The following is an 18,892-nucleotide window of genomic DNA, read 5'->3' as shown; positions in this document are numbered from 1 at the left end:
AAATACTGTCGTTTGATTTTTTTTTATTGGAAAGCTTTGTTTATTTATTACACTCAAGCTTTACACAGTGTCAGTGAAGTATTTGCACATCTTTTCTTCATGAACACACCAGCTGCACTTGCAAGCTGCTAACCCATCAGACTCTATGACCAAGGAATTCAATACTGAAAGTGCTAGCTGGGCTCTTAGTCAACAGTCCATCAATCGATCCATTAGTCCCTGAATATTGGGAAGAATGACTAATGTGCCATGGTTCTGGATCATGTGGTTGCTTATCAGATAAACAACACAATTTCATGTTTGTCATTTCCCGTCACTCTGGCTTGTTATCCTTTGGCTCCATCGCAGTTGAACCCATTTTCTCTCTTCTGCTCTGGCTTGCAGTTGTCAGGTTTTTTCCCTCTGCCACTCAACAGTCTCTGATGTCAGAGTGCTGCTGCTGCTGCCCATGTTGTTGTGTAGGCAGTTTCAGGTCAGCAGTGTTTATCTGAGAATCTTACCCTTTCTGTTTCTTCACAATAAGGCTGTTAACACACAAACATGGACTTAGTATGAAATTTAAAAAATATCTGTTCAAGTTTGAACAGAATTCTTGAAGAAATCAATTAGCAAATTACCCAAACTTGCTATATCTCGGGATTTTAAAGCATCTCATTTAACAAACGAAAAAAGAGCTGATAAAAAGAAAAAAAAAAAAACTCAGGTACTGCTGAATGCTGATAGTTGTCTGCTAATAATACTGATGCACTCACACCAGTACGCTAGAGAGGTGTGTCGTTAGCAGTGTCATGTGAAATGAAACTGTTCGAATACCACACTCGATCTAATGCAACTGGAAAATGTGCACACATGCCCACACATCCTGAGCCTGAATCATAAAGATGATTTCATAAGAATCAAAGGACAAAAAAAAGGCAACAAAACAGTTTATTTCATCACAAGATGACACACATTCACAGAGATAATTTAGATATACCAATCTATTAACAAGCACGTTCTGGCCAAATATCTACAAATGGCCCACGTGGTTTTGTGTTGACATGTCACTCGCAGATCTGAAGACTTCATCGTTGATCACATCATTTCTACAGAGGGACTCGCTGTTGTTTATTTCTGTCGCTCTCTGGCTCCAAAACTCTTGCTCTTCATCACCATGGAAACAGGGAAAGCCCCACACGTTGCCAAGGGAACCAGAGAGAAAATATGATTTTTTTTTTTGTTGTTGTTTTTTTTCTGACAAAGTATGAGAGAGCTATTCTGCAGCGCTGCTCTGCTCTGAGTGTGAACGTGGGTGTGCATGTGTTTTCCCTGTGGTCCCATTTGGTTGAGTTTAGCTCTGATTCAGCTGAGTCTGCAAATTTGCTCGCGACTGATGGATTCACTTGGCCATGTCCTCGGCCACGACCTTTCCGATTTTATCCTTCAGGTACGCCAATTTCTGCCAGTCTGTCTTCAGCTCCAGCCACTCGTAATATGGCACCTGAAAGAGGACAAAAAAGATGGATCTGAAAACATTTCTTCAGTACTTGCCATTGTAAAATTTTTATTTGCAAACATTTAAAAAAGGACATGATTGTTTTCAATCTCATGTAGATGCAGTTAACACACACTGCAGCACTGCAAACCCAAGAGGCAGCTGATGATACCATTGGCTATAGACATTGTCCTAGATGAGAGAGCAAGAGAGAGAGAGCTTGGATCAGCCTAGATGAGGCAGAGCTGCGGCTGGAGCTCTATTTATACCACACACTGCAGCGAGACCCACCTGACTCTCATCTCTACCAAAGTATTAGCTCCATTGTTTGCAGCAGAAGTGCTGCTGCTCCTCTGCCTCTGAATATGACTGAAGTATGACTCACAATCATAGCATATACGGCAAAACCTATTTTGCAATTGGCTTTAGTGAGTGTGTAATAAAAAATATATATAGCTCACTGAAGTAACTAGACCACGGTCACAATTACAACAAAGAGGGGTTATTCCATCTTCTGCCTCTCCCTACCTCCACTGTGAGGAAGCCAGCAAACTGGAGATGTCGCTTCATCATGGCAAACCGTCCCAGGAGGTCTTTACTCTTTGAGCCAAAGTTTGGGAATTCCAAAGCCAAGAAAGCAAGACTGGAGATGAGACAGGGTGCAAAAAAGCATTACACGGCTAGATCAAAAGAAAAACAGATGCAAAATTCAAAGGAAAAAGCAAAAATAAATCTTTAAACAACCCCAGCCTACATGTTTCTCCTCTATGACTCACCGATGTGCCCCTGCAGGTAAATCCTGGAGTCCTCCTCCACTGGGTAGATGAGGGGCTTTCATCCTTGTGATGCCAATCGGTTTGTTGTCACAATCCACTGCCAGCTCACCATCTGATTAGGAAAAGGGGATGTCAGGTGTAAAATAGCTCTCAGATACTCAACTTTAAGTTTACTCAGAGATGTAGTGAATGTTAATTGGAATATAAAAAGTCTTGTAAAACTCCAGACATAAAAGAAAAAGAGTGTGACATGTATGTGATCTCAAATGATATATGTGTGGGCTAACTTTGCCTCCTTACCAATAGTCCATCCATACACAGTGTCAACCCCAGTGCGAAGGGCATCTGTACTCCCGCCCACCAGACTCTGTAAAGCCTCTCTCAGACTGCTCTGCAGGGGGGTGAGGGGGGAGCTGCTAGTCGGGACAGACAGGGCGCTCAGGGAGAAGGAAGTATCTGAGGAACCAGGGTGCTCTAACTGGAGAGTAGCGGCGATGTGGAGGAGCTTCAGCTGGTAGCTCCCTACTCGAACTGGATTGCCCCCTACAGTCAAGATAAGAGGAAGAATGAGTGCTGACAAGCCACTGGCATCAAGACCTCTTTAGAATGTTTTGTTGTTGTTGTTAAAGCAAATCAATGTTTCACATCTGTGAGAAAATGGGTTAATGTGGCCGTCTAACCAGGAATCTTTTGGTGCTGCACTGCCATCTGCTGAGCCAGAGTGGTATTTAAGCAGGACAAAAGTATTTACTTAGTCAGTCAAGCTGATTTAAACTGTTCTCCTGTGGGCCAATAATGGTGAAAAGTGGTATTATGTTATGGCATCGCAAATGTCAAGTTAAAAACACCTCCAAATATATTACTTGTACAACTAATTATATTACCTATGTCTTTTATTTGATTCTAACTGATATGTATGTTTGATATGTATAATATATGTTCTTGAGCTGCATCTAAAGACTATTTTCATCATGGACAAACCTGTGAGCAACATACCAGTAATCATTACTTTTAATCAATTATCAAAGAGAGAAAAGAAGGATCTCATTTTATTTTATTTGTGAAGCTGGAACATTCAAAAGACGTCAGGGGCCGCTGGAAGCAATACTTTTGTGGTCCTCTAGGGGGCGTTTGCAAGTTTAGACCAGAAATTCATGACAAGGCGAGTTGAAACTTGCAAGAATGTGGTCTGCAACTTCATGCTGCCTTCACAGGGACTGGACAACAGAGTATCATCTGTAAGAATTCACCAACATGGCTTTTACCGCATCAACCCTTATTTTGGTAATCACCGTGGAGGAAATTTAGTGCGTCTTCCTGTTGAAAGCATGAATTTTTCCCAGTGATACACTGAAAGCCGTATTATCGCAGAGTTTATAAATGAACAAGTGGAATATTCTGCTGTCGGACTTCCCGTGAATGCAACTTGGCTTCTAGCATCCAGAAACACACCGTTTCGTTTTCCGTTGGAACAATGAATAAGAATGCTTCTTGTTTAGAATTGCTGATTGGCTGCTGTTATGCTCCCTGGGAAACTATTCATAATGATATTCCAACTGTCCAGTTAAATCAAATCTGTTATTTGGCATTCAATGACATGCTTTTTAATGCTTTCTAATGATATGACACAAAATAATGCCAACATAATAAGATAAAAATAAAATAAGAAAAACATTATTTAATATAATAAACAATATAATTAATTATTATTTCATTAATTATATCATTATTATAAACAAATTAATCATCAACATTACAGGAAAAGTTACAGTGGGCTCCTCGAGGAGGAATGTAACCAGGTGCCTGAAGCACCTTTAACCAGCCTCTCCTAGTTTAGAGGAGCAGGTGCTTCGCTGCTGACGGTGATGTATGCAGCAATATGTGTGAGCTTAACTTTACTAATACGAAGTGCGTATCTGTATATTTATAAATTCCTCATTTATCAAAAATACAGAGATAGAATGAACACCCACAGCTGTGTGTCTTACCTGACAGCTTGGTAGTGTGACTCTGTTGTGTGACGGGGATGAGGTAGTGCGGCCTCGCCTGCTGCAGCACACACAGAGACCAAACCACGTCCGTATGCAAGTAGGGCTCCAGGCCTGAGAGAGAGTCCTCCAGCACAGGGTGAACCTTCACACAAAGCGGCACACATGGAGGATATATTTAAGATGGGAAGTAGAGGTGACCAGGCAAAATCAACAGATAGCTTGTAACAGTACCTTGCCAAAGAAATTGTCTCCCTTGCTGGGCTGGAAGTTCACTCTGGCAAAAGTCATGAGCAGATTACAGAGCTGAGGAACGCTGTAGTTTTGGCTGTTAGCTGTGTAGTGCTGGTGAAAAAATGTACACAAAGAGAGTAACACGAAGAGTCAGGAAAATAATTGGAAAACAGAGATCAAGTACATGAAATTAACTGAATTAGAGTTAGTCTTAGGCGTGTGACTGACCTCAGCAAAGGCCTCAAACAGAGGGATGTGGAGCCATTTGAGGAAGCCCAGAGATTTAGCAAAACGTGTGACATTGGCGGGATGGAGCTCAGGAACTCTGGGTAACAACTCTGAGGCCATTCGCTGGAAAACCTGAGAGTGGGAAAAATTCAGCTTCCCTAAAGAGGGGCAGAGACAAAGTTGCTCCTGTTAGCATTATACAGAATGTTGCGGAGCAGACTGTGCTTCAATCTGTTCTGACTTTCAGTAGATTAAGCTGTTTACCCATGAGGATTTTTGCCGCTAATCTAGAACAGACAGTGAAATATTGAAGTTCAACAAAACAAGTGATGTTTTTAAAAAATTTATCAATAAACTGAGTTAAAAGGGAAAAAAGAGAGGGGGTTGAAAACAAAAAAGAAGGGGAAAGCCCTGTGTAAACCTGTACTCTTTGTTAACACATATATTTTTTATTAATTTGTTCATTTGACCTTCTTTAACATTATCACTGAGTTTTTATCCATAAACGCAACAGTTGCTACATTTTGTCAGTCTGAATTTGGGCTGTCACTATATTTAGAAAAAAAAAAAAATGTTTAAATGCCAGGATCAAATCCATCTTTAACTTGTTTTACTGTTTGTTTTGTCTCTTTTTTGGCAAATAAAATACCTATCTGCTAAGTAACATTTTAAGACACTTAAGACATCTATACATCAGATCAAGAAGGCAAAAACAAAATGACACATGGGGCAATAAGAACGCGGTTATACACTATTGCTATTGCTTTTAATGTTGTTGGAAACAATCATCAGTGTTATTTTTACCGTATGCAAAAGCCATGTCCATTATCAGAGGAGTGGTGAGCTCCGACGACGGCCTCTGGAGAAGGTAGTAGGACAAAGCTCTGAGCAGCGGGACAGACCTGCGGCTCTGAGCTGCCAAAGATGAACACACTTTGCGGATGTCCTCCGCTGTAAACCCCTCTGCGAGCTCCAGAGCCTGAGATAAAGACAGATGGAGGGATTACATTATGGTTTGGGATTTATGATGTTTTTCTTACATGCTTGCATTTTATACTATTAAGTCTTTCGTATTATTACGAAAGGGAATTCTCCTTTAAATGATCACATGGCATTGCGTTCAAAAAGACCTGCTCTAGCACCGTGTACAGTGACAATAAGGCAACATGTTTATCTTGTGATGGATGATTTTAACTCGGATACCTTGTCTTCAAGTCTGCCCCTCAAGGTAGGCGACATGGACTGTCCTTTGGATATCAGTGTACTGACAGTTTTAGCATCAGAGATTTCAGTCCAGCGCAGCTCCAGCTGTTTTAATGTGGCGTTCACTATCGCCACATCCTGCTGTCTCTTCCTGCCTGCGCCCCATTCTACCAGGTGGCCCAGCTGCTTGCATGTCAGCCTGCGGACTCGCCACAGGACCTCATTCTGGACAGAACTGAGTAATGAATCTGTGGGGGGTACGCCTATAAACGAGAGAGCTCGCAAGACAGAAACTAGACTGCTGTTCCACACCAAAGTCACCTGGAAGAAAAAAAAACACACAGAAGAAAAAATTAGTGATTATTCTTTAACACAAGGGTTCAATGTCAGTGCCAGTCCATGTCTGTATCTGGCTCCCTTACCTCTCGATGTATAGTAGTCATCATATCCAGCAGCCTTAAATCCTTCATCACTTCAGACTGTTGTTCCTTAAACTCGCGCTTCGTCTTCAGTATCAAAATCATCTTAACCAACCCGTCAGCTGCTTGATTACCATTCCCTCTGTGCTTTGCCCAGGCCTGCAGGATGTCCTCCGGCGCCTCTGCCGATTCAAACAAATCATCCAGTTGGGTGCGTGCAGGCGTGCGTGAATAGATGTCCTCGATGACAACTGTCTTTCCCTCACACATTAACCTCTCTGTGGCCCACGGCCATCCCTGAGGCCTCTGCACCTCTGCAGGCCCAACCACGGGTGGAGGCAGGCGGGCAGCGGCAGCAGCAGCTGGAGCCTGAGAGGAGGCCCTGCAGAGCAGACGGGCGTATCTGCCCAAGAGACGGCTGGCCATTTTGAGTTAGAGAGACAGGACAGAGGCTGCAGGCAGGACAGGAGAGAAGACGTTTCTCACAATTCAGCAGCTGGTGTCACCATCCCAAATCCAACCTGAGGAAAAGTTGACAGGATGAAGAAACACCAACAAATGAGCTGAACCTTCATTCAATTTAGCAACATTTACATTCTGTCAAATATTCACCGTCGACTACACGTTTAATCTACATCTATCAGCCATGTGTGACAGGTTTAGAGCTCTAGGTGCTGTAATGTTACCTAACATTACGCTTGTGTAACCCTTGACGGAGGCAGTAATACACAATGACAATAATGTAGCTAGGCTGATATCAGATATATCTGCTGTAACTTTGAAAGGACATCTCTCGTAATATAAAGCTAGTGACGCGACCAGCAGCCAGACAGTCGGGTTTTCTCCTGTCATATAACGTTAAATCCTGACCTTGTCGCACAGAGGAAGAGGAGCTAAAAACGCCGCTGGCCGGCAGCGTCTCACTCCACCTGCTGCCACAGGTTTTATCTCCAAAGACACCATGCTGACAGAAGCCAGAGCACCACCAGATATCATATTCAAACACAGACTTACCTGTAATTTACGATAACTTTGATGAAAGCTGTTCACATGGAGCGATCCGGCAGGGAGAGTCGCAGGACAACGACGTCACGGGCTGGTGTCACGTGACCCGCGGACGTCGCTGTAATTGGCCGGAAATGCACACCGGCCAAAGTGACAAATAAAACGTCATTCCCCAACTTTTCTTCTTCCGCTTTCCTTATCAAATCAAGCCATAACATGACTTTAAAAAAGAAAAAAAAGAAAAACATGGGTAAACAGTTAATTCAATATTAAAACAAGCAATGGAGACATCAGAGAAAAATGTTTAAAACTTCTGCACTTTTTCATTCTTCATCCATGAAAAGTGTCAAATTCTTATTTTAAATTGTGGTATTTGTGATTTATTTTATTTTTAAATTGTTTTACTTGTGAATGGAGTACTTTCCATAGAAAAAGAAATTCAAAATAAACAATCTTTTATCAATATCAAAAGTTACGCAGCCTAATGGTAATGCTGTTCCTCATGCTCTGTCTACCTGAAGTGAAATAAATATGGTGGAACAAATATGAGAAATATAATTGAACAGCACCACAAACTGCAACTTACAAAGCTAGTGAAATAGTTTTGAGTAAGTTTTGAGTCAACGGCTGGTTTCAACACTGGGAGGTAGTTTAGCTTCATGTTCACGGTTCATGGTTTAATCAAAAGACAAAAACAGGAGGATTCCTGCTCAGACCAGATAGTTTTGGTTGCCCAGGTTTTGCAGTAAGACATAGTTTATCATCTGATTACATTTTTAGTGACTTTTGGGGCAAAAATGTAATGTCGGGACCCAATTTTGCTTTAATTTGATAAAATACTGAGATAACCTGACTTTTATGGGTCCAGCTCCTCAAATGCTAGATCCTACATTTCCCATGATGCAGCTCAACGATGGCTTTCCGTAAGACCATTCGTAAGATTTATTTTGTGATTTTTAGTCTGTGTGAACTGACTGTGCCACTGTTAACCCAGATAAAACACACATTTCGTTTTTTTGTCATTCGGGTAAACCAGCACTTTAACTTACAGAGGACAGGAAGTGTGTGTTCAGAAATGTTGGCCCCTCGATCTGTCCCTGTCTCTCCCAGTTGTTACCCCATCACCCCGTCTATTCTCTTCTTCCTCACCTGTCCCCCTGTAACGTGTAATTAGAGCTGATAAAATCAGGCTGATAACAATACTTTGGTTACAAAGCCACTGTCACTCGACAGTAAACATTAGGCTACAGTACAATATTGACTCTCTCAAGGAACACTTTAGGGACAGGGTGACCTCAGCTCCATTTGTACTTACTTCCCTTCACAGGATAACACAATATTATGGGTTCCAAAATAATTCCTTAAATTTATTTTGAGTTGAAGTTATGTTCTCATGTTAACTATAATCTCCCTTACTGTAGTATTAAAATTAATAGGCTGTATTTGTGTGTTTTGGTGGGATATTTTAGAGGCAATATTACTGATTAATCATACTTTATAATAGAGTCACTACCTGCAATTGTATCCACAAATGTATTTAACCTTTCCAAGTGTAATTGTGTTTCGTCAGAGGTTCTTGATACGTAGAGAGCATGGTAGAGACGGCTGCTGACGCATATCTGATAAAATGACCCTCAGCAGCCTAACACAGCGAAGTGCTAGGCTTTAATGTCACTGAACAAAGGTGTTCTTGATATTCTTGATTAAAAATCTTGGTTATTATTCTTAATATAAATGATTCATGGATTTGTGTTCAATTCAAAGCATTTTCTGTAATACAAAAATTCAAAATGTAGTGGTACAGTCTTTTAATACACAAACAAACAATAAACTTAACCAAATAGAATTTTATTGTGTTCTCTTTAATTGAAAACGATCTAATTTTCAGCACTGCTCACTATCAGAGGAAAGTCGAAGGAGCTGAGACAAATTATTTGAGCTTTACTGAGGCTACTGTGAGGAATTGCAGAGGGTATAAAAGATTTTGAATAGTGGTTAGTTTTACAAGCAGGTAAACCATGTTCTGATGGCAACGGAGAAAATTCAACATGTCTAGAAGAAGTTAAAATACTTTTTGCGATACTGTTGATCGCAAAAAAGATCTTAAACCCCTTTGTTTCACTCGTGATCTTAGAACAGATTTGAACAATTCTGTTCAGTGTTTCCGTCTTTCAGTGTGAGGCTGTGGACCCAGCAGATAAAGCAGCAGATAAGCGACCAATGTCATACTGTTTTGCAACTTTCAAAGTTCCTTTTACTTTTCTGTTTCTCTCCACTGCCTTTTCCTCAGCCACCCTCCTATAATCCAATGCTTTTTTGCAGAAATTCCTGTTTTTATTACAACAGTGATTCTCAGTTACGTCCTACAGGTTTTCTGTCCCATGATGTACAGGTGTTACCTTGCAAGTAGAACCACAGCACACAAATCCTTCACAAGTTCAAACTATATGTGCTATAATAATCACAGACAATAAGACGTATCGAGTTATGCGACATGGTTCAAGTTCTCCTGTCTGTGGGATGATGCCTTGTTTGTGTTTCTCAGCTCTCTAGAATAAGAGTAGCAATGCATGAATTCTATTTTTCGAGAGTTGGGTTGGTGGAACGCAAGCAAATGACAAATGAGGTTCACATACCTGCAGAGAGGAGTGTATAAAGAAAGTGTGATGGTGGTGTGGGGTGGACAGAGGTGGAGATGGGTGAAGGCAGAGGGGATGTAAGGTCATCAGAGTAAACACATGACCAGTGACTTTTTGTAAAAGGAGGAAAAACAACCAGTTGACAAGTTGACAGCATTAACTCTCCTCTGTGGTTGATGCTACCTGTTACAGCTCTGCTAATGAGCTGGGATTGGCATGAGTTGTGACTGCTGTTTAACCCCAGCTGCAGGGCATTTTCTACCTCATGTCTTTTCCCTTTCTGTTCAGCTCGGTGTTCTGCTGCAGGGCAGTGCTGACTGTCTGGCCTCGGGCACTGCTGGCAGGCTGTGGATTGAACCACTTCTGTTTGAGTTCTTCTCTCTTCATGGCAATCAATCCTACCTCGACCTCCAGAGTGACTCGAAGGCCAACAGTGCACTGTAGCTGCATCGTAGCATTTGTTGTAAATTGATGCAGTGCAATGTCAGGCAGACTTGAAGGAATGACATTGGTTTGTTTTAACCTTCACTGTTCCTCTGCGCTTAACTCCAATCAGTTTATCTGGATAAGGAACGTGCTGAAGGGAGATAAGAGATACCAGAGAAACACTAACCTACGCAGAGCTTATGATATGGGTCTATTAGTGTATTTGTAAGTATGTGTGCGTCCTGGCTAGGGGTGACATTGTTGCTACCTGAGATACCTTTTTGCGTAGTTAGTCGTGTTAAAGTGCGTGTTTAAACGTGCATGTGTGTTTGTGCGCATGTGCATGCAAAAGGGGAGTTGTCATGTATAAAAGGCTTTTACAGACAACTTGTCCTGTTCCTGACCATTTTGTGTGCATGTGAGGGAGAGACAGGGTGTGTGTTTGGGACTGGACCCTTACTGACAGCCAAGATTTCGGGGGCGAAAAAGGATCGAGTGGTCTGGACCTCCATTGATTTAGGAGAGCAGTCCCCCATCACACCTGCAACCATGAATAAACAGGTAAGAGAGCCAGCAGGTTAGCTGATGACCACTCAAGAATAAGTATTTTGTATGTGTGTATATGTATTATTATTATTATTATTTGGGTTTTTGGTATTGCATTTCTTCCAGCCCAGTGGTGGATGTTTGAGGGGCTAGGGCAAAAAATTAAATAAAAAGGGCAGCAGCTGTATGTGGTGGGGCACCAGCACACAGAAAAGACACGTTGTCATGTTTTATCTACCATAGGGGCAATATTTTACCCACTGCTGCCTGTGTTTAGGACACGTACGACATGTTCGAGATGGATGGAGACATGGACAAGAAGAAGAAGAAGAAGCAGAAGAAGAAGGAGAAACTGGAGGGCATGAAGAGAGAAATGGATATAGTAAGTAAAGAAAGAGTTATTTGGCAAATAAAAGTAGCATTTATAGAGACAGCTGTAGTGAGTGATAAGACATCTAATGCCGTCCTTTTTAATAGTTTTGAACTATAAATATGTACCTGACTGATACTACAGTTTCTCACACGTTGATGGTTTGTGAGAAGTATTTAACTTTTTATTCCAGCTGTTGTACACTTTCAGTGTTACCACCAGTTACAACCAACCAGCCATGAATAAATGACCTTGATTCTCTGATCTGCCCTTTAAAACTTCCGCTTGTTCTCAATCAATGTAATCTGTCTCCTCCTGCAGGACGACCATGAGATTACAATTGAAGAGCTAGAATTGAGATACACCACCAGCGTTACCAAGGTAAGACATGTCTTCTGTAATGACCTTCTTTCTTTCTTGTATTTCTAATGTTTTCTTTACGTCGTTCTTCTTATAGGTTAATTTTATAAACCTTTTTTTTTACTTTTCTTTTGAACCATCCTCAACTTCTCCTCTCGTTTTCCCTCTGTGTGTGTCCTTCAGGTGATGTTTCCAAGCTTGTTTTTCTCCAAAGTTACTCACGTATATCATCTATTTTTCTGTTCTCCATCCGCAGGGTTTGACCACCACCTTTGCCCGTCAGGTCTTGGAGAGAGACGGTCCCAATGAGCTGAAGCCCCCTAAAGGAACTCCGGAGTACGTGAAGTTTGCCAGGCAGCTTGCTGGAGGGCTGCAGTGTCTGATGTGGGTCGCAGCTTGCATCTGCTTCATCGCCTTTGGAATTGAACTCGCACGAGGGAACCTCACCAGCTTTGACAATGTGAATTATATTTCCATACAGAGTGTTTACTCCATTATTTCACTGTCAAAAACAGAGATGTGAATGTTTTTATGGCTCTTTCTCACTCCAGCTGTACTTGGCCATCACCCTAATTGCTGTCGTCGTGGTAACTGGTTGCTTTGGTTACTACCAAGAGTTCAAGAGTACCAACATCATTGCCAGCTTCAAGAATCTGGTGCCCCAGGTGAGCTGCACATAACCAAATAAATAATAATTGCGTCTTTATCATTACATCTCTTTTCTGTCACTCTTTGTCTTTCTTCGTGTGCTCATCTCCTTTCACCTTTGCTAACCTTACTCCTAATGCCAATAAAACAGCAAGCCATTGTGATCCGGGATGGCCAGAAAAACCAGATCAACGCCTACGAATTGGTGGTGGGAGATTTGGTGGAAATCAAAGGAGGAGACAGAGTCCCTGCTGACATCCGCATCATCACTGGTCAGGGCTGCAAGGTAGGTCACACCCACACTACGTGTCCATACATACATATGGGCAAAGACATATATACTGGTTGTTAAAACCATAAAAAAAACTTGTTATGAAATTTCTTTAATTTGTCATCATTGGGTCCACAAAATCAGTGTATTTCTCCAACACCAGAATGTGATGCCAAAATGTTTTATTACATGCTTATCGACATGTAATGAACCTTTGTGAATATACTTTGTCTTCCAGGTGGACAACTCGTCCTTGACAGGGGAGTCTGAACCGCAAACCAGGAGCCCAGAATGTACTCATGAGAATCCGCTGGAGACCAGAAACATTGCTTTCTTCTCTACAACCTGTCTGGAAGGTACAGTGAACAGTACTCACATGCATATAATAGCCTATCATCTTTTTAGTCGTTTATTTAAGTATTTATATGTATAAATTCTTCTACTAGAGCTTTAGCCATGACTGTAACTCTCCTCTCCTTTTCCAGGTGTTGCTACAGGTATGATCATTAACACAGGTGATCGTACCATCATCGGTCGGATTGCCAGCTTGGCGAGCGGCGTCGGCAACGAGAAGACGCCCATTGCCATTGAAATCGAGCATTTTGTTGACATCATCGCCGGTCTTGCAATCTTTTTTGGGTTCACCTTCTTTGTGGTTGCCATGTTCATCGGATATGCCTTCCTGGAAGCCATGATCTTCTTCATGGCTATCGTGGTGGCTTATGTGCCAGAGGGGCTACTGGCTACAGTTACTGTGAGTGACTGCAACGGCAATATAGTTGTTTATTGTGTCTAGTTTCCATTGTGTCTTTTAATATACAATCAGAACTGGTGTGAAGGCATGTATTTAGATGATGGCACAACAGTATCAATGTGGATGATTTAGTTCATCATATGTTCTGTAGGCTGGACAAATCTAACCAGTCTCTGTTTACAGGTATGTCTGTCTCTGACTGCCAAACGACTTGCCAGGAAGAACTGTGTTGTGAAGAACCTGGAGGCCGTGGAGACATTAGGTTTGTACGGCTGAACACCAGACACATCCTGCTCCTGACATCCTTTTTTACATTTACATCCTCAACTACAACTCCACACCTCATGCAACATTCTGACACAAATTTAAGACATACAGTATATTCTGCTCATTTTCAGGTTTCATCATTTTAATTTGGGTCACTACTACAATAGGTTTACATGCTTTAGTGCTCAGAAAACACATCCGTTTTCTTATAATGTCCAGTGTTAAGTAGCAGTGATTCCTACGGGAGAGAGGAGCTTTTGTTGGTGCGGACTTTGACCTTTTTAACTTTCAAGATCTTTTACATGCACAAGAATAGGTCTCCTTTAATATAAAAGTATAGATGTTTGGTTTCTACTGTGTGTGTTTAGGCTCCACTTCCGTGATCTGCTCTGATAAGACTGGTACCCTGACCCAAAACAGGATGACTGTTGCTCACCTTTGGTTCGACAACCAGATCCACTCCGCTGATACCACTGAGGATCAGTCAGGTAAACACACAGATTAATAATAATAACAGCTAATAACAGCTATTTTAACTGCTAAGTGTGTTTTAAAAGGTGGATTATTTCACATTTGAGTAATCTTTCATTAATCATGTGATTGTGTGGTTTCCAGGCCAGAGTTTTGACCAGTCATCAGAAACATGGCGTTCAGTGGCGAGGGTGGCCTCCCTGTGTAACAGAGCTACATTCAGACCTAATCAGGAAGGTGTACCTATTCCTAAGGTACAGTGCGTTAAAGTTTATCCTTGTTATCTGTTTTTCTGAATTATTACAGGGAAAGATTTGTTTCATTTGTATCTCACTTTTACCCTCTCACACAGAGGACGGTGGTGGGAGATGCGTCAGAGACCGCTCTGCTGAAGTTCACTGAGCTCACTGTAGGGAACGTCATGGACTACCGTAATCGCTTCAAGAAAGTGGTGGAGGTGCCCTTTAACTCCACCAACAAGTTCCAGGTGAGAGTTGTTGCTTACTGTCATCCTTGTTAAATTACAACACTGGAAAGAAGAACATCAGTGGACAAAATATATTTTTTCTCCTGTGAACCATCTCTCTCTCTCACTCCAGCTGTCCATCCATGAACTGGAGGATCCTCTCGACCTTCGCTACCTGTTGGTGATGAAGGGGGCTCCAGAACGTATCTTAGAGCGCTGCTCCACCATTTTGATAAAAGGCCAGGAGTTGCCTCTGGATGAGCAGTGGAGCGAAGCCTTCCAGACAGCTTACATGGACCTGGGAGGACTGGGAGAGAGAGTACTAGGTTAGTTAGTCAGTTAGTCAGTGCTTCTTATGGCTTAATGTGACAAAATCATGCGGCATGGTTTCCCCAAAACTGTCAGTTCCCTTTACCGTACAGTGTATTGAATAAAAATATTGTTCTATCTGCTGTTTCTTTTCTCCTTCCAGGTTTCTGTCACATCTATCTGAATGAGAAAGAGTTTCCCCGAGGCTTTCAATTCGACACCGATGAGATGAATTTCACCACGTCAGGATTGTGCTTTGCTGGTCTCATCTCAATGATTGACCCCCCGAGAGCCACTGTACCTGATGCAGTGATGAAATGTCGTACTGCTGGCATCAGGGTGTGTCAGTGTTACTCCACATACACATGAACAGTCCAATATTGGAAAAATATGCATGCCATATTTTTTGTAATACAGAATTTCACAGGTTTTTCCCTGTCTGATAACATTCATTTGGATCTTGGGATTTCAGGTTGTCATGGTGACTGGTGACCATCCAATCACAGCAAGGGCCATCGCAGCTAATGTTGGCATCATCTCGGAGGGCAGTGAAACAGTGGAAGATATTGCCCAGAGGAAGCGCATACCTGTTGAACAAGTCAACAAGAGGTACCGTATTTCCTGCAGTAGATGTCAGGCCTTTATGAAGCAGGCTTGTATTAGAGGCAGGCCTTTATGATCACTATGTAAATAGCACTTAGTCTCTGTCTGTTTTTGTCGTATCTAACCCCGTCCATCAATTTTTCGTGTGTAGGGACGCCCGTGCCTGTGTGATCAGCGGTGGTCAGCTGAAAGAGATGAGCAGTGAAGAGTTAGATGACGCACTGCGGAACCATCCTGAGATGGTGTTCGCGAGAACGTCCCCGCAGCAGAAACTGATTATCGTGGAGAGTTGTCAGCGTCTGGTAAATAAACGTATCCAATTCAGCAATTCAAAAACACTGTGTCCAAAGCAAGTTTCCCTTACACATAATAAAAAAAATAAGGAGGAATGACGCTGAAGAGAGAATTGCTTTTTTCAATACGGCCCCCTGGGAGGATTGTGAAAGAAAAAGCAGCAGGGGAAGATACCGGTTTGCATTTATTCATATCTTGTGTGTATGATTGGACTACATTTTCAGGCCTGTGACACATCTTTTCATTTTCAACCCCCCACAGGGCTCCATCGTCGCTGTAACAGGTGATGGTGTGAATGACTCTCCGGCTCTTAAAAAGGCTGATATTGGTGTCGCCATGGGTATCGCTGGGTCAGATGCTGCCAAAAACGCTGCAGACATGATCCTGTTGGACGACAACTTTGCTTCTATTGTCACTGGAGTGGAGCAGGGTGAGAAGAAACTCCGTGTTTTGACAAAACAAACTTAACTCAGGGTCCACTGTCTGGGAGATGGCTCACTTGTCATCACTTGATGAGGTGGTCATAATTCTCATGTTCGAAAAAACTTTAGTAGAACTGCACTCTTGGATAAATATATCATGACTTTCTGTGCAATGGTGCCCTCCCCCACATACATGTGGTGCCCTGTTTCTTTTGCCCCTGACCCTCAAATATCCTGTGTCAGCCACTGATCAATGAAGAGTTTGTATTTGCACAGAGTATAGTGAGCTGTTCTGTTGAGTTGAGGTGTGTGAATGTGTGCGTTTGGTGTGTTTGTAGGCCGTCTTATCTTTGACAACCTCAAGAAGTCTATTGCCTACACACTGACCAAGAACATCCCTGAGCTGACTCCATATCTGATCTACATCACCGTCAGCGTGCCTCTTCCTCTGGGCTGCATCACTATCCTCTTCATCGAACTGGCCACTGACATCGTGAGTAATTACTTTATTAGTACCAGTTCATCAAGAAAAGAAAATTACTTATTTGTATATATATCTGTATACATATGTATATGTATATATATTGTTGTAATAATGTTTGATTATTCCTGTCTCCCCTGCAGTTCCCCTCTGTCTCTCTGGCTTATGAGAAAGCAGAGAGCGACATCATGCACCTAAAGCCCAGGAACCCTCGCCGTCATCGCCTGGTAAACGAAGCCCTGGCTGTGTACTCATACTTCCAGATAGGTGAGACAAAACTTACTATTAACTCAGATACATTAATCTGAATACTTCACATAAACAAAAAATAGACAAACATAAATGTTACCTGAATGAATTTCAAGCTCGAAAAATACATGACTAGCCCGTTAAGAGACCAGACCTACTCTTTCATCCTTGCACAATGAAGCAGATAAGATGATAACAGAGCACTCTGTCCCATATGCTCTCTGAATTGTATCACATTGAGCTACATGTATGAACTGTTAAACTAGTATTTTTATTTCTTCTGTCTGTTTTAGGAGCCATCCAGTCTTTTGCAGGTTTTACAGATTATTTCGCAGCCATGGCCCAGGAGGGCTGGTTTCCTCTCCTGTGCGTCGGCCTGCGTTCTCAGTGGGAGGATGTTCATCTTCAAGACTTACAGGACAGCTACGGACAAGAATGGGTTGGAATAGACTTCAGATCCTTTGAGTCCTTTTCAAACTGTAGACACACATTTTTGTCTCCTGGGTGAATGTAATTGTATTTTTTATCAGCCCCTCATCATGTCCTCTCGTCTCTTTACAGACCTTCAGTCAGAGGTTGTACCAGGAGTATACGTGCTACACTGTGTTTTTCGTTAGTATAGAGATCTGTCAGATCTCAGATGTGCTGATCAGGAAAACTCGACGTCTCTCTGTGTTCCAGCAAGGCTTCTTCAGGTCAGTAAAGACCCATCAAAAACACAAATCACTCTGCACAATGTTTTGGGTTTTTTTGACAGCTAAAATTAATTATCATACATTCATTTGAAAACAGAGAAATATGGCCTTTTAATTTAGTGTCAATCAATTGCACATGGGAACAATTACACCTGAATTATTATGCCCAGCAGGATGTTTGGTTATTTGTGTGTTTATTTGTGTGCAGGAACCGTGTCTTGGTGTCTGCCATCGTCTTCCAGCTCTGCCTTGGTAATCTGCTTTGTTACTGCCCTGGAATGCCCAACATCTTCAATTTCATGCCCATCAGGTAAAGACACACAGCCTGTTCAACATGGTCACCATCTGACATCAGAGGTCAGACTGGTGGTCTGTATGTTGTGAATTCTAAGATTATATACTTTAATTAAAACATCATAAATATGAAACCAACAGGAAGACGAGTTTTCCACGTTTTTTCCCCTTTAGATTAAAAAGGAAGCTACAGCCGGTGGTCTAATATTACATGTTGTTTTCTCTCCAGAGTCCAGTGGTGGTTTGTTCCTGTTCCATACGGTATTTTAATCTTCGTCTACGACGAGATCAGGAAGTTAGGAGTCAGAAGATATCCAGGAAGTAAGATACTTTACCATTTAAAATACATTCACCAGCCATAACTCGCATCTCTACGTCTATTCAGTATTCATTAATCTATGGCTTGTAATCTCTCAGGTTGGTGGGATCAGGAGTTGTACTACTGAGACCAGAGAAGCTCTTTCATTCGTCCATCTGTCGATATGCACGAAAGCATCACTCCCGAACAGAATGCTGCAAACCCAGAGGACCTTACTCAATTCACCACTCATCTATATTACTTTGTGATCTATGTATTTATAGCTTAAACTGTCTTTTAATGTCAAGGGTCTGCCTAAATCCTTGTAACAAAGTAAAAAGGGAATAATTACTGAGAGTGGTGACTGTGGCTGCATTATATTTGTACAAATAAAGAATTGTATCACTGATGACACCAGATGGAGAACAAAAGTGGAAACTTTTTTGCTTCATGTGTGTTTAGTTGAATATTGCATCTTTACTCAGAGGTGATGTTTGCATTTGACCAGGACTGTATCAAATTCACAATTGTGGACTTTTTTGTTAAGTTTCTGAACTGACCTGGCACATCAAAGTACCTCATGTCTTAGAATATTCAGTGGAGCAGTTTGATTTCATTTTGATTTTCTTGGAAGAAATGATGCTTGGTGGATTGATAACAGCTGGAAGTACATTTATAAAAATAATTACACCAGGATAATAC

At 41.8% G+C, this 18,892-nt stretch overlaps 2 protein-coding genes across 2 annotated transcripts; one reads left to right on the top strand and one right to left on the bottom strand.

Annotated features, from left to right (window-relative positions):
* Positions 1-910: 910 nt before the first annotated feature.
* tbrg4 (transforming growth factor beta regulator 4) lies at positions 911-7,425 on the bottom strand. The gene is made up of 11 exons (XM_084356538.1): positions 7,337-7,425; positions 6,326-6,843; positions 5,904-6,224; positions 5,505-5,679; positions 4,701-4,858; positions 4,473-4,583; positions 4,239-4,383; positions 2,551-2,793; positions 2,251-2,362; positions 2,003-2,117; positions 911-1,480 (listed from the first exon to the last, which is right to left on the bottom strand). Exons 2-11 carry the CDS (start codon positions 6,746-6,748, stop codon positions 1,379-1,381), a joined length of 1,905 nt encoding a protein of 634 aa, XP_084212664.1. The 5' UTR covers positions 6,749-6,843; positions 7,337-7,425; the 3' UTR covers positions 911-1,378.
* Positions 7,426-10,941: 3,516 nt separating this feature from the next.
* On the top strand, positions 10,942-18,599 carry LOC311260121 (potassium-transporting ATPase alpha chain 1; the record flags this gene model as incomplete). Its single annotated transcript, XM_084357633.1, has 24 exons — positions 10,942-10,953; positions 11,216-11,320; positions 11,630-11,689; positions 11,925-12,128; positions 12,220-12,333; positions 12,468-12,602; positions 12,826-12,943; positions 13,073-13,341; positions 13,525-13,603; positions 13,977-14,096; positions 14,224-14,333; positions 14,432-14,566; positions 14,679-14,871; positions 15,018-15,193; positions 15,327-15,463; positions 15,609-15,759; positions 16,013-16,181; positions 16,512-16,666; positions 16,798-16,921; positions 17,197-17,342; positions 17,465-17,598; positions 17,807-17,908; positions 18,122-18,213; positions 18,310-18,599. 24 exons carry the CDS (start codon positions 10,942-10,944, stop codon positions 18,336-18,338), a joined length of 3,069 nt encoding a protein of 1,022 aa, XP_084213759.1. The 3' UTR covers positions 18,339-18,599.
* Between the last annotated feature and the right edge of the window lie 293 nt (positions 18,600-18,892).

Source organism: Pagrus pagrus (genome assembly GCF_965226575.1).
Source record: "Pagrus pagrus genome assembly, chromosome: 7".
Lineage (NCBI taxonomy): Eukaryota > Metazoa > Chordata > Actinopteri > Spariformes > Sparidae > Pagrus > Pagrus pagrus.
This window is presented reverse-complemented; position numbering and strand designations above follow the sequence as displayed.